The sequence below is a fragment of the Myotis davidii genome, unplaced genomic scaffold, assembly GCF_000327345.1.
Source record: "Myotis davidii unplaced genomic scaffold, ASM32734v1 scaffold59, whole genome shotgun sequence".
Taxonomy (NCBI): Eukaryota; Metazoa; Chordata; class Mammalia; order Chiroptera; family Vespertilionidae; genus Myotis; species Myotis davidii.
In genome coordinates, this window is record NW_006293001.1 from 500,625 (window position 1) to 515,185 (window position 14,561).

A 14,561-nucleotide genomic window follows, 5' to 3' on the forward strand; every position below is an offset into this window, starting at 1 on the left:
GGGGGCGGAGCCTCTCCCACAGACACTCCCCCTGCACGCCTGAGTGAGCGGCAGCAGTAGGCGTGCAGCGGGGACGGGATGAGCAGGAGCGGCACGGTGCCCAGCCCAGGCTCAGGCTCCTCCCTGGCCACCTGCCACTTCACGCACTACTTTGTGCTGTGTGGGATCGAGGTGGACAGTGGGCCGGAGCCCAACGAGCTGGCGGGTAAGACTGGGCTGCGGCGGCGCCGAGATCTGCTGATCCCCACAGGCCAGGCTGAGGGAGCCCACTGGTGCACAAATCTGTGCTCTGGGCCTCTAGTATTATGTAATGTAATATATATATATTTGTGTGTGTGTGTGTGTGTGTGTGTGTGTGTGTATACACACTTTTGAAGCTTAGAAATATGTGAAAGGCTACTTTTACTGCCAGGAGCTGACTTTCGGGTTGCGAGCACTGGAATTATATGGGCAGTCTGCTGGGTTAACGAGGCTGGAATTCTAGCAGCGGCGGAGGTTCTCTGGCTGCGCTGTGTGTTTGCAGCAAGGACTGGAATTTTGCGGAGTGATACTTGATTGTCAGATGTCTTCATAAAACTTCATGGTGAAATTTGTCACTTTCCAGGAATCATGGAGGCTTTTAGCAACTGTATCAACATGACTTTCATTTAAGAATGAGGAGCACTTGTGTGTTTTTTTGCTTTGTTTTTGTTTTTACCATTTTTTGGGTAAACATCACTGGAAAAATAAATTGAGTTGGGTGAACAAAATCAAAATCACCTTGAAGTAAATGTTGTTGAATGCCTGAGCGGAATTGTCCAGTAATTTATAATTCTAGTAGCTTGGGTATGATATGAAACTTAACTTTGAAGAGACTAAACTTCCATTTCATGTTACAGCGACGAGCTCAACCAAATTGGAAGATCTGAGCTATTTAGACGGGCAGAGAAATGCTCCTCTTCGGACGTCCATTAGATTACCGTGGCACAGCACGGCCGGAGGTAGGGCACAGGAGGTCAAAGGTATTTATCCTTACATCGCTGTCCCTGTGAGTAGGAGCTCATCGATGAAACATGGAAAATCCATGATATCCAGCAGTTAAACCACCTGTTTTTAAACATGCGGGGGGTGGGGGGCGCTGTTAAAAGTTTATCTGGAAGGTGTGCTAGGGAGCCTTAATAATTTTGTACTTTTTAAAATATGATGAACTTCCTTCTGGAGTTGAAAAATAATTCTGCAGCATGTTATTTTGAAGTGAGGGGCAGTTTCACTCCCTCAACTTTTTTTTTGTCATCAACCAAGAATCAACTTTGTTTCACTTATGGGGTGGTATTGGCCACCTCCTACATCTACCCATAATGCACAGGTGTGTGGTCAATAGCATGGCCAAAGGGGGCAAAGCACCATGACACCAGGTGAGAGCTGGGGCCCTATCTCTGGGGAAAACGCATTTTCATTTTACTCACACAGCATCGGGAGAAATGTGCCTTAAATATAGTTTGACCTAAACTGATGAGCCATGGTGTGGCCCTTCGAATCACTTTCTCTAATTCTCTGTGTGTCGGCTTTGAGTCATGAGAATTCTTGAGAGACATAAAAGGACCAGAAAGTCATTTTAATAGGATACGCTGTAGTGACAGTGGTGCATGATAAAGGAAGTATTTCAGGAATATTCATAGGATCAGATTGGAAACACAGATCCCTTTTGAAGTAAAACTGTAGGCTATATGTACTAAGTGTAACACACATGCAATAATAAAGTGAGGTGTTTTTTTAGTGTATAAAATGATGGCATTCTTCTGAAATAATGGTCTTTCTTCTTTTTTTCAGCACGATTTGCTCCCTACAAGCCACAAGACATTTTGCTGAAGCCCCTGCTGTTTGAAGTACCGAGCATAACAACGGACTCTGTGTTTGTGGGAAGGGAGTGGCTCTTCCAGCAGATAGAGCAGAACCTGCGGGACACGGAGCTGCCCGAGAACAGAGGGGCGGTGGTGGTGGGAAACGTGGGCTTTGGGAAGACGGCCATCATTTCTAAGTTGGTGGCACTGAGCTGCCACGGAAGCCGCATGAGGCAGATTGCTTCCAACAGCCCCGGCTCGTCACCTAAAAGTATGTCTGTGTTTAACTACTTGTCTAGCTTATTACATTAACATCAGATAGATGGAGGAAGTTGCTGCTGGGATAGACATAAATTCCCACTTTCCTCAAGTTTTTCCAGCTATTCTATCAGGTTTGCGATGGTGTTGTTGGACTGTTTGGGTGTCCGTCTGTCTATCACAGAGCTTGTGTTGCTGTGACCTCTGCAGTGAGGCAGGTCCTCCCTGATGCCTCCCAACTGCAAAGCATGTCTCCCTCTTTATATGAGCAGAAATGAGGCCCCACCAAGTGCCTGGGGAATTTTGAGTCCTAAAACCAAGGTGGGTAGGCTCCTGGCAGGACAAGGCAGAAGGAGTTTGTGCAGAGTTCTCTTGTACCCTGTGCTCTGCAGCCTTTGTCTTCCATGCTGGATTTACAAAAAATGTAAAAGTCAACTTAGAAATGGGATGGAGTAGCCAAAGATATGACTATGGCTTATTTTGTGTGTAATAAACACATGAAAAGAAAATGTCTCTAACATAGTGAACCAGGAACCAAGTGAGCAATACAAGATTTTTTTGTTTTGTTTTGTTTTTTTATTTTTTTATATTTTTTCCCTTTATTGAATAAGATATTACAAATGTGTCCTTATCCCCCCATAAATTCTTTATTGTTTAAAGTATTACATGAGTTTCCTTTTATTCCCCCCATTGACATCTTCCCCTTCCTTCCTTTTTACAGCAGCATAGTATTCCATTGTGTAGATGTGCCAAAGTTTTTTAATCCATTCATCTGCTGATGGGCACTTGGGCTGATTCCAAATCTTAGCTGTTGTAAATTGTGCTGCTATGAGCATAGGGGTGCATATATCCTTTCTGATTGGTGTTTCTGGTTTCTTGGGATATATTCCTAGAAGTAGGATCACTGGGTCAAATGGAAGTTCTATTTTTAGTGTTTTGGTTTTTGTTTGTTTGTTGTTTTAAATACATCCCACTGATCTCTTACAGAGAGGAAGGGAGAGGGATAGAGAGTCAGAAACATCAATGTGGGAGAAACATTGATCAGCTGCCTCCTGCACACCCCCCACTGGGGATGTGCCCACAACCAAGGTACATGCCCTTGACGGGAATCGAACCCGGAACCGTTCAGTACACAGGCTGATGCTCCATCCACTGAGCCAAACCGGTCAGGGCCCATTTTTAGTTTTTTGAGGAAACTCCGTACTGTTCTCTACAGTGGCTGCACCAGTTTGCATTCCCACCAGCAGTGAGCAATATTTTTTTAAAAACCAAAAATAATGTAATAAAAGAAATGAGAAACCAGTTCTCCAATGAGGACAACTGGTGGATGGGAAACAGGGCTGAGAGGGGACAGGTGTTCTCACGTGCACCTTTGTTCACTCATCACCTATTGAAGGCTCTCTGTCTCTAATCAAGAAATAAGTTCAATATCTGATGTTGTAAACGACGGAATTGGTCTCTCTTCTCTGTAGCTTCAGATTCCTCCCCGGATCTTCCATTCACTCCATTGCTTTCACCGAGTACTTCTCCTGGTGGTACCACCACGGCCAAAACGCCTGCTGGGTTGGGCTCTGACACTCCTGAAAACCAGAGACCGAGAGAGGATGCAGCAAAATATCTCGCATCCAAGGTAATGTGCTGCTGATCTACAAGAACTTCCAGAGAGAGAGAGAGAGTTGGGCTTCTGAAAAATGAATTATAAAAGGGATCTTGAAACGGAGACAGCAGTGGCTTAATACAAAAGTACAGCTTAGCATAAAATTGTGATGGAATACTGCAAGTGAAAGGTATTAATGAAAATAAATAGCTTCAGACATTGGCAGTGGGCTTATATTCACCTTAAATGATGGACTGAAAACTCCTCAATCAGCAGGCGGTATTCCTGCACTTCCACAGATGTACCCTTATAGCTGAAAGGAGAGCAGGAGGTTGGGAGCCTGTAATGCAACCCCCGAGCCACCGGGGCCACCTCTGCCTACGCTCTGTTGCCTGGGGCCCTTGTTCCTGTCTTTCTGTCAGAGATTCCTTGTGATGTAGTAAGAGAGACTTGGCTGACCTTTTCTTCCTACATTCATGGTCATCAAGATCCTTCTGAAATTTTCCATCTGCTCAGCTTCCATCACGGGCTCATAAGCCACCCTCCTGCGTTCCATCTGTTCCATCTTGCTCCTAGTGAGCCGCGTGGGTCTCCCCAGCAGCAGTGGTGTGAGGCAGGGAGCTGGAGACCCGCCGGGGTGGGCGGTGATGAGGGGCTTCTAGTGAGGAAACCCCTCCGGGCGGGCCGGGAGGTAGGTCCAGGGGCTGAAACGAGTGCTTCTCTACCCCAGATCCCTGCTCCTCACTTCTGCATGGCTGGCATGGGCAGCCAAGAGGATTTTGTCCCCGTGTATGTGTGAGAGTGAAAGGGACCACTCCTCCTCCTCTTAGTGCTCAGGCGGGAACCCCCCTCTGCCCTTTCACGGGATAGGCAGGAATTGGGTGATTCTGGTTTTGTCCCTGTTGAACTTCTCCATGGTGTCACTTGTGGTGTGGATGTGAGGTGATGCTGACGGTCTGCGTCTTCCCCCCCCAGGTGGTGGCCTACCACTACTGCCAGGCGGACAACACGTACACGTGCCTGGTACCCGAGTTCGTGCACAGCATCGCGGCTCTGCTCTGCCGGTCCCATCAGCTGGCCGCCTACAGAGACCTGCTGATCAGGGAGCCCCAGCTGCAGAGCATGCTGAGCCTCCGGTCCTGTGTGCAGGACCCCGTGGCTGCCTTCAGGAGGGGAGTGCTGGAGCCACTCACAAGCCTGAGAAACGGTACCTCCAGCAGCCCGCCCTCCCCAGAGCCCCTGCAGTAGTGGCTCAGAGTCCCCAAGGCTGTCATCAGAAGGAGGGGTTAGCGTGGTCCTGGGGTGGGAGTGAGGTGGCACAGGGAGAGGGTGTGGGTGGATCTACATCCCCTTCCTCAGAGCCATCTTCCCAAAGCCCCTCCCAAACAGTGTAGTTTTATTTAAATCTTTATTGTTGAAGGTATTACATATGCCCCCCCTTTTTCCCCATTGACCCCTTCTAGCCTGCCCCCACCCCCCGCCCCAGGCCTTCAACACCCTATTCTGTGTCCATGGGTTATGCATATATGCATGCAAGTTTGTTGGTGGATCTCTTCCCACCCACCCTCAGCCCCGCCTGCTGCAGTCTGTTCTATGCTGCTGTGTCTCTAGATCTATTTTTGTTCATCAATTTATTTTGTTCATTAGATTCCACATCTGAGTGAGATGACATGATACTCGTCTTCCTCTACTGGCTTATTTTGCTTAGCATAATATTCTCCAAATGGTATCATTTTAAATGAAGCATCTCTAACAAGTAACTCCCCAATGGACACATTTCCAAAGCAGCTAATTTGTACCCGTAGATCATGTAGACGCTCCAGGAACTGTTGCCTACCTGGTTTGCACTCTGGAGTAGCAGGGGATAAGGTCATTGTTTAGGGAGATTGCCAGCATGTTTTGTTCAGGGCCTTCCTCTGCTCAGGTGAGTTGAACCTGAAGCATTTCTTGAAGTCTGACCTTGTTGCCCTTGAATATTTTACAAGGTCAGGGGCATTAGTGCTGTTACGGGCCCTTCATTTTTTCATCCTTCCTCCTCCTCATCTTTTGAGCTAATTTACCTGCTTTCATAGCATTTCTTCCAAAAGGTGCTGGAGAGAGGGAATTGAAGCCAGTGTCATCATTTTTCCTCAGTTCCCTGGGCAGAAAGTTGGTGCTGATCAATGGGAAACTAGATGTAGGTTTGTAGGAGTGTGCTCCGTTCTAGGAGTCTATAAAGCAGAGCCCCCCCCCACCACCACCACCCAGCGAGCTGTGTGCCTTGGCCTGATGCTTCGCCCTTTGGGGGTCAATCCTTTCCCAGAAATCCACTGAGGGTGTCCTGTTCGTTGGGGAGGGGGCCTGAGGGTCTTTTCCAGATTTCCTCTGTGTGTGTGTCATCTTCACTGTGCTCACCCAGAGACAGCAGTTTATGAAGAGCGAACTGTATCATATACACGGGTGAAATTCTGCTAAGTGTGTGTAATGCAATATGTTTCTGGAAACTATTCTGTGAGAAGTGATTTTCTTTTTGGCTCGGTGCTCCAGTCTTCATTATAAGTTTAATAGAAAATATGCTTCCGTGTAAACCATTTCTTCTGCCATATGGAGACCTTTTTAGTTTCTCCTAACACTTTAAATGGTGCATTAAAATACACTGGGTGGTGCCATCGTATAGAAATGTATAATTTCTTAATTAAACAATATTTTATCTTTCAGAGCAGAAAATTCCTGAAGAAGAATACATTATTTTGATCGATGGCTTAAATGAAGCTGAGTTTCATAAACCTGATTATGGAGACACGCTTTCTTCATTTATTGCCAAAATTATCTCTAAATTTCCTGCCTGGTTGAAGTTGATTGTGACTGTAAGAGCAAATTTTCAGGTGAAAAAATAATTTTCGACTCTTTTTCCAAGTCCTTATTCTCAAATTTTAAAGTGATGAATGCTAACAATTTGAACTATTGTAAACCATTTAGCTGCTGAACTGAAAACTATATTAAGACTTTATGAAATACTAGAGGCCCGGTGCAAGAAATTCGTGCACGGGGGGGTGGGGGGAGTGTCCCTCAGCCCAGCCTGCACCCTCTCAAATCTGGGATCCCTCAGGGAATGTCCAACTGCCAGTCATGCCCTGTGGGATCAGGCCTGAACCGGCAGTCGGACATCTCTCTCACAGTCTGGGACTGCTGGCTCCCAACCGCTCGCCTGCCTGCCTGCCTGATTGCCCCTAACTGCTTCTGCCTGCCAGCCTGATCACCCCCTAACCACTCCCCTGAAGGCCTGATCACCCCCTAACCACTCCCCTGCCAGCCTAATCGACGCCTAACTGCTCCCCTGCCAGCCCGATCACCCCCAACTGCCCTCCCCTGCTGGCCTGGTCATCCCCAACTGTCCTCCCCTGCTGGCCATCTTGTGGTGGCCATCTTTTGACCACATGGGAGTGGCCATCTTGTGCGAGGGCGTGATGGTCATTTTGCATATTACCTATTTATTATATAGGATTAGTCACAGAGCCCCAAGTGGGCACAACTCTGACCATTTTACCCCCTCCCCCAAGGCATGTTTATCACGATGTCAGGTAGGTTTTCCATTAACAATGAGCTGCACTTATCCTTGTACATGGAGGGCCTAGCCCTGGTTCACCACTGCTTTGGGGAGCAGTGTGAGATGTCTGGCAAACAGGTCTCACCCGTCAAACACACCTGGTCCAGTAGCTCAGAGGTAAAGTTATTCCTCCTGGTGGCGGTTTGCCCTGCTCTGCAGTGAGACTTTGGTGTGTGTGTGTGTGTGTGTGTGTGTGTATGAAGAAAAAAAGAAAGGGATGTGGAAGGGGATTTTTAAGACCTATTCTGAGGGAAGGTCTGTCCCCTCCCCACCCCACCCCCAAAAACGTAAGCATGAGGTAACATTTGCAGGGAGGGGAAGAGTGGTTTTTTAGAATTCTCTTCCTCATCTTTTCCCTCACTTGAACCCTACAACTGTATCTCAACAACCATTGACTCCTTCCTTATATCTTATTCAATTTTAGTAAAGACATTAGATGTTTGCCTTTTTGTGATGCTATTTATTTTAAAATAGCATTTGGTTTCTTCCTTTTCTCATCAAAAGTGGCATTAGGCCTCAGTGTTCATGGGCATTAGGTCCATACCCTTTACAGTCATGCTCCACACTGTCAGCAGAATCTGGCCATCGGCGGGCACAGGAGAGGAGTCCAGTGTTCCATGCACTGGCTGTGTGCATTGCCAGAGGTTCTGTTAGCATGCACGTGACATGGGAGCACGTGACATGGGAGCACGTGACATGGGCGCGATGTTGCTCCTCCCGCCTCCTGGAATTACTGCATTCCCTGAGGATATGCACTTACATACTTCAGAAACGATAGTGGGAAGTTAAAGAAAACCCACCAAACTCACCTCTGCTGTGAAGGGTCAGGATGTGCTTACCTCAGGGCTGGGAGAGATGGTCGGGGACCAGGGACTGCCAGGGAACTGGTGCTCTGAGCTACTGGACCAGGTGTGTTGGACTTTGTGAAAATTAGTGACACTGGACAATTATGATGTGTGCACTTCTGTATGTACTGCTTCCATTTAAAAGTTTGCTAAAAACTAGCAACTTGAGAAAGCGACCGGGGACTGTACTAGGGTAGGGCCCCTGCGTGCGGACAGGCTTCACTGGGCACGGCCGGGAGGCAGTTTCGAGTTTCCTGGTTCAGTCTCGCAGCCCTGGCATCTGCAGGAGAGAGAGGGATGCCTCTTATCTCGGGGTCTGGCCGCTTCTTAGAAGTACAGTGGTGGCTGTGTTTGTCCCTGTTATGTAACCAGTTACACAATGTAGGGATGATGGGCGTCAGGTCCACTCAGGGCCTCACGGCTTCTTTGTGGGTCCGGCCAGGTGGCCTTGTCGCCGGGCCTCTTGCCTCCCGCTGGGCTCCGAGGTTTCGGATCAGGGCCTCAGAAAAGCCTTTACTGATTCCATCTCGCATCAGGATTTCTTTCACATAAGCTTTTTATCTTCAACTTATCCTATTACACGTTTTAATACAAAATAATGAGACCCTGTAATCCATGAAAATCCTCCTTGAAAGAAAACTGGTGAATCTGGTTTGAAATGCGGCTGACATAAAAAGAGAAATCTCGTGCAGTGACACTGGGTTTTCTTACAACCAACTCCCCCCTTACCCCCCCCCCCCCCCCCCCAGGAAATTGTCAATGGGCTGCCATTCGTCAAGCTCTCCCTGGATGACTTCCCCGACAACAAGGACATTCACAGCGACCTGCACGCCTACGTCCAGCACAGGGTCCACAGCAGCCAGGACATCCTCAGCAACATCTCGCTGAATGGCAAGGCCGACGCCGCCCTCATCGGGAAAGTGAGCAGCCACCTGGTGCTGCGGAGCCTCGGCTCCTACCTGTACCTCAAGCTCACCTTGGACCTCTTCCAGAGGGGACACCTGGTCATCAAAAGTGCCAGCTACAAGGTGGTGCCCGTGTCCCTGTCCGAGCTCTACTTGCTGCAGTGCAACATGAAGTTCATGACCCAGTCCGCCTTCGAGAGGGCGCTCCCCATTCTGAACGTAGCCCTCGCGTCCCTCCACCCCATGACGGACGAGCAGATCTTCCAGGCCATCAACGCTGGCCACATCCAGGGGGAGCAGGGCCGGGAGGACTTCCAGCAGAGGATGGAGGCCCTCTCCTGCTTCCTCATCAAGAGGCGAGACAAGACCCGCATGTTCTGCCACCCGTCCTTCAGGGAGTGGCTTGTCTGGAGAGCAGATGGTGAGAACACGGCCTTCCTGTGTGAGCCCAGGTACGACGGGACGCTTTCCGTCAGCTCTTGGCAGGGAGTCTGATGGGCCCGTGGGGAAGGAATTTCAAATACAATTTTTTTTTAGTGGAAAGGCAGCACAGAATGGAAACTTCAGGAGGGGCATTGACACATTCTCTCTGCTACTAACCCACAGACGCCTCCCTTGCATTGCTAGGAGGGCAGGGCTCCTGGGTACATTTGGGTGAAAGAGACGCCAGCCGATGCCTTGGTGTGATTTCTTTGCCATCCATTCTCTTCTAGACCCCGCCCCCATCCCAGGAGTCATCCGTGGTGGGAAAGCGTGGTATTACCTCCAGGAAACAGTGGGCTTCCTGAGAAGCTGTTCCCAGTCACTGTCTTCCCCTGGGGGTTGTGCGCTGACTTGGGCCCACAACACCCTCCCCCATCCACCAGGGATTGGATGTGGTTGCTGGCCCAGAGGGGAGCACAGCGACCACAGCTGGCCACTTTGATTTGCATTTGTGGTTTAGCTCGGGGTGACACACTGGGATTTGTGGTCAAGGGGATTGAGGTTCAGGCCTCAGATGCCCCACCTATGAGATGGTGGTTGGGCAGCTGCAATCACTGAGTTATAGGTTCCACTGAGGATTTGCCCCAGGGTGGGGCCCAGATGCAGTTCTTCTTCCTGCCCAGGCGAGGAGGCAGCGGTGAGCTATTGTGGGCCTGACGCTGGTCAGTGTGAGGTCAGGAATTCGAAGGTGCAGGTACTTTCCGTTTAGGGTGTGTTCATGTCCACCACCTCTGCCCGGCCCTGGCCCACATCATCGCTATCTTAAAGGGCTCCTGCTCTCTGTGAGTCAGAATTGCTCCTGACTCCTGCAGCACATCTGGCCAGCTGCTAAATTGTCCCCTTTGGGCTAGACAGGGCATTCGACCAGACACGGGTCCAGAAATGAGTAAGGACTTGTGTCCAAAACAACCCCTTCCTCCCCACGAATGTTGACAACGCTGACCAATAGGTCTGGCTGCTGTTTCATGTTGTGATGGTGTTATTTCCTAGGTGACACTGGGCTAAGAATTGTCCTTTTGAACCTGGTTTGGGGTAGTAAACTGTAACTCCCAGGTTTTTGAGCCAAACCATAATAACTAGATAAATTGTATGTTATGACATATTTAGGTGAGGGATTTTCTTGGCGAAGTCAGATCATTTACTGGGAAAAGATAGGCTATTGTTGAATCTATAGAGACATAAAAACAAATTGAGCCCGGCCTGGGTGGGTCAGTTGGTTGGAGCGACCTCCCATACACCAAAAGGTTGTGGGTGCAGTTCTGGTCAGGGCATATATCTAGGTTTCGAGTTCAATCCCCGGTCAGGGCACATACGAGACACAATGAATCCATGTTCTCTTATATTGATGTTTCTCTTTCTCTCTCCCTCTTGGTCTCCCTCTCCCCCTTACGCTCTCTCTAAAATTAATAAACATATCCTTGGACGAGGATTTAAGAAAAACACAAAAACAACAGTGGGTGTAGGTTTGTTATGGAGGTTTGAACTGTAGTCAGTTAAGCTTCACTCCCTTTTGGGTGGTAGGTGGCGTTCAGGTCATGCAGCGTAGGGTAGAGCTGAGAGCAGGGTGCCTGATGGGTTGTCACCTTTGGTCGTGGACTGCTGAGCACTGATGTGCTTCTGTATGCAGGCATGGGGACCTACAGGGGCAGGGCCAGGACTAGGCTACAGCAAGAGAGGCACACGGTGCAAAGGAATTGTTACCTCTCAGAATTGCGCCAGTCAGCATTTCCCCAAGACCCCTATAGTTCTCCAACTCCCCTCAGCAGATGGGCAGTGTATAGAACCATGTCGGAAGGTAGCTACTGGACTTAGTTCAGCAAAAGTTTTTGTGGAACATGCAGGGTCATGTGGCAGATACAGAAATTCCCGGGGTGAGGGTCCAGTTCTCATGGGCTTCGCACCCAGGAGGGTTTCCCACACAGGGGGGCTTCCAACACAGGGGGGCTTCCAACACAGGAGGGTTTCCCACACAGGAGGGCCGGTGAGGTGACAGGGACGGTGCTGGGCGGAGCCACACTGCACATGGGCCTCAGGAAAGAGGAGCAGCTCCCTCTGGGATGGCCATGTCTGCAAAATGTTCCACATACATGTTAATGTTTGAGTTGGGTCTTGAAGGATGGGTAACATTTCTCTTGCCACCCCAGTAAGTTGTAATATTCCCCAATTGCAGAGAAGAAAGAATCCAACACCCAGAGGCAATGGCACTTCATTTTTCACTTCTGCCCCTTTCCGAGCATTTTAAATATTCTCCGAATTATTTTTTCTGTAATAAAATTCCCGTTCTTCTTGCTTTGCTTAATATATTGTGGACATTTTATAAAGCTGCTTGACTATCTTAGTGTCATTTTGCATGGCTGTGCAAACCTCCTAGGAGGCAAATGATACCCTGGTTGTGGGGCTTTTACATTGTTTCGCGGTGAGTTATAAACACATAAATCTATTGTGAATTTCTAGGTGCTTTACAGGAGAGCAGGAGCATTTGAGGGAGGTCCAGATTAAATCCTGTTTCCAGCCTAACCAGAGTGGCTCAGTTGGTTGAGCATCGTCCTGTGCACTGAAAGGTTGCTTGTCCAATTCCCAATTGAATCCTGGGTTATGGATTCAATCCCTGGTTGGGGCACGCATGGCAGGCAACGATCGATGTTTCTCTCTAAGCATGTCCTCAGGAGGGGATTACAAAAAGCCCGTTTTATTATTACCTTGTGTGATTCTTGTGCACACTTTATTTTAATTCTCCAAGCCTGAGTCTCCTCATCTGTAAAAAGTAAGAGCACCATCACCTTCTTGTGTAACGGTGGCTGTTACAGAGAGAAGTACTTTTTTTTTTTAAATCCTCACCCAAGGATATTTTTCCATTGAGTTTTAGAGAGAGTGGAAGAGAGAGTGAAAGACAGAAAGAAATATCAAAGTGAGAGAAACACATCAATTGGTTGCCTCCTACATGCGCCTCAACCAGGGCCCTGGCCGGGGAAGAGCCTGCAACTGAGGTACATGCCCTTGACCTGAATCGAACCTGAGACCCTACAATCCGCAGACTGACCCTCTATCCACTGAGCCAAACCGGCCAGGGCCAGAGGGAAGTACTTCAGAGCATCTGCTTCTCCCCTTCATACTCCCCATCTACCTCCCTGCCTCCCCCTGCCCTTTCCTTTCTGTTTTTGATTATCCCTTAGGTTTGAATCCAGGAACAGAATTATCAAGTTAAAGAGTAAAGTTACTGAAAGCCTCATTCACATCACCTAGGCTTAAACATGACTCACATTTTACAATATTTTCTCCATCTGTTATTTTTTGTTGAAATAAATTATAGACTTCATGGTATTTTACCTGAAATAGTCGGCTATAAACTTCAAAAAAAAAGATTTTCATACTTAGCCACAACACCTAAAATATTAACACTAACCCACCAGTATCAACACATTTAGCTATGCTCAGATTTCCCCACTTTCTTCATATTTTTCAGTATGTATGAGTCAGAATCCAGATGAGGACCCTAAGAGGCATTTCATTGTGTCTCTTTTAATCTACAGATTCCCACCTTTTTGTTTTTTCTTTGCATTTTATGTTTTTAAAAAGATCAACTGGGTAGTTTGTCCTGTTTCCCATAATGTGGATTTTGCTGATTGTGTTCTCAGGGTCATTTTTAATGTGTTTTTTCACCTTCATTTTCTATGAATTGGTAGTTAAATCTGCAGGCTTCATCAGATTTTATTCTACTTAATTTTTTTTGCAAAGATGCTTAGTAGGTGGTAGTGAGTAAAGTAAGTACTTCCATAAGGAGACATTTAACATCTTATGTCTCTCAGAGCCATTCGTGATCATTTTCTGGGTCCTTCGATTCTTTGGGGTTGCACAGGACTTTTAATCTAGGGCCATCTCCCATCTACTTTTCCCCACGTCATTGACTTGAGGAGTGAACGTGTAGTGTAGCATTTTAGTAGGTGGAACAAGGCTGTTGCTTGGGGGTGTGTGGAGGGGAGCAAGGCAACACATCAGAAACGCAGGCTGTGTTCTGCAAGAACAAATCGCGTTTGACTGGAGCTCTTGTCACGGAACTGAGGAGTGGGAAGGGTTGACACAAAGGATGTGTCTGGGGATTGTGGTCTTTCACAGCCAACTCTGAAGAACCTGTGAAGATCATCAACGTGGACAGGAGTGTGGTGGTCGGGGCATGGGGACCCCTGTGGCAGCCAGAAGTGGGTAGAACTTGGCTTTAGGATGCAGTGGGGGTGGAGACAGGCCTTGTTGACATGAGATAGATGGGCATGGCTTGGTCTTGTGGGCAGAGTCGAGGAAGAGAAGGTGCCATATCAAGGTATGAAGCCTCAGAAACCAGGAGTGGCCTTGCTCCCAGAAAGGGTAAGAAAGGCAGAAGGTATGAAACTGTACCTGCGGGTGGTGACTGTACCTGTGATGTAAACAAGACCCTTAGTTTCATGGAGTTTACATTTGGTGACAGACATAAGTAAGGTGATGACAGAATGAGGGATGGGGGACAGGGAGTGGGTGGTTCCAGAGAGACAGCCCTGCCCTGTCACAGGGCTTCCCTCTGGCTCGCTCCAGAGATGGGGAATCCAGAGGAAGCCCCTAGAACGACTTGATGAGCACAGCCTCCCACCATTTTGTGCGGTGGTGCAGAGGTGGCAGGGTTTCGGGGTTTGTGCAGCGATGTTCTCACCAGAGGGCCCAGGGTGCGGTGGGACGGGGTGTTTGTTACAATCTGTGTTTCTGGGCCTAGGAACGGGCATGCTCTCCTGGCGTTCATGTTCTCGCGACAAGAGGGCAAGCTGAACCGGCAGCAGACCATGGAGCTCGGCCACCACATCCTGAAGGCACACATTTTCAAGGTGAGACACACACCACCGTGACGACGGCTCTCACTGTTGTCATCCTTGTGTTGTTCAGTTTTTGGCTTTAGAGAATTTCAACAGCTTTATCAGCCCTCTCAGCCCTCCATGAGCCCCATTCCAAACACAGCCCCTTCCTTCTCCCTAAAAGTAACCACTGTTCTGAGTTATAGTCGCCCACGTGTGTATCTAAATGCTAGGGTCACATTTTTACTGCCGC

The 14,561-nt window shown here is 48.3% G+C and overlaps 1 protein-coding gene across 1 annotated transcript in view; it reads left to right on the top strand.

Moving 5' to 3' along the window:
- Window positions 1-14,561, top strand: part of TANC1 (tetratricopeptide repeat, ankyrin repeat and coiled-coil containing 1) — a 176,040-nt gene that overhangs the window by 120,001 nt on the left and 41,478 nt on the right. Inside the window, exons 8-14 of the mRNA XM_015565775.1 lie at window positions 879-980; window positions 1,810-2,091; window positions 3,551-3,708; window positions 4,651-4,882; window positions 6,373-6,539; window positions 8,856-9,463; window positions 14,233-14,341. Coding sequence (XP_015421261.1) covers window positions 879-980; window positions 1,810-2,091; window positions 3,551-3,708; window positions 4,651-4,882; window positions 6,373-6,539; window positions 8,856-9,463; window positions 14,233-14,341 — 1,658 coding nt within the window. The remainder of the gene's footprint in view (window positions 1-878; window positions 981-1,809; window positions 2,092-3,550; window positions 3,709-4,650; window positions 4,883-6,372; window positions 6,540-8,855; window positions 9,464-14,232; window positions 14,342-14,561) is intronic.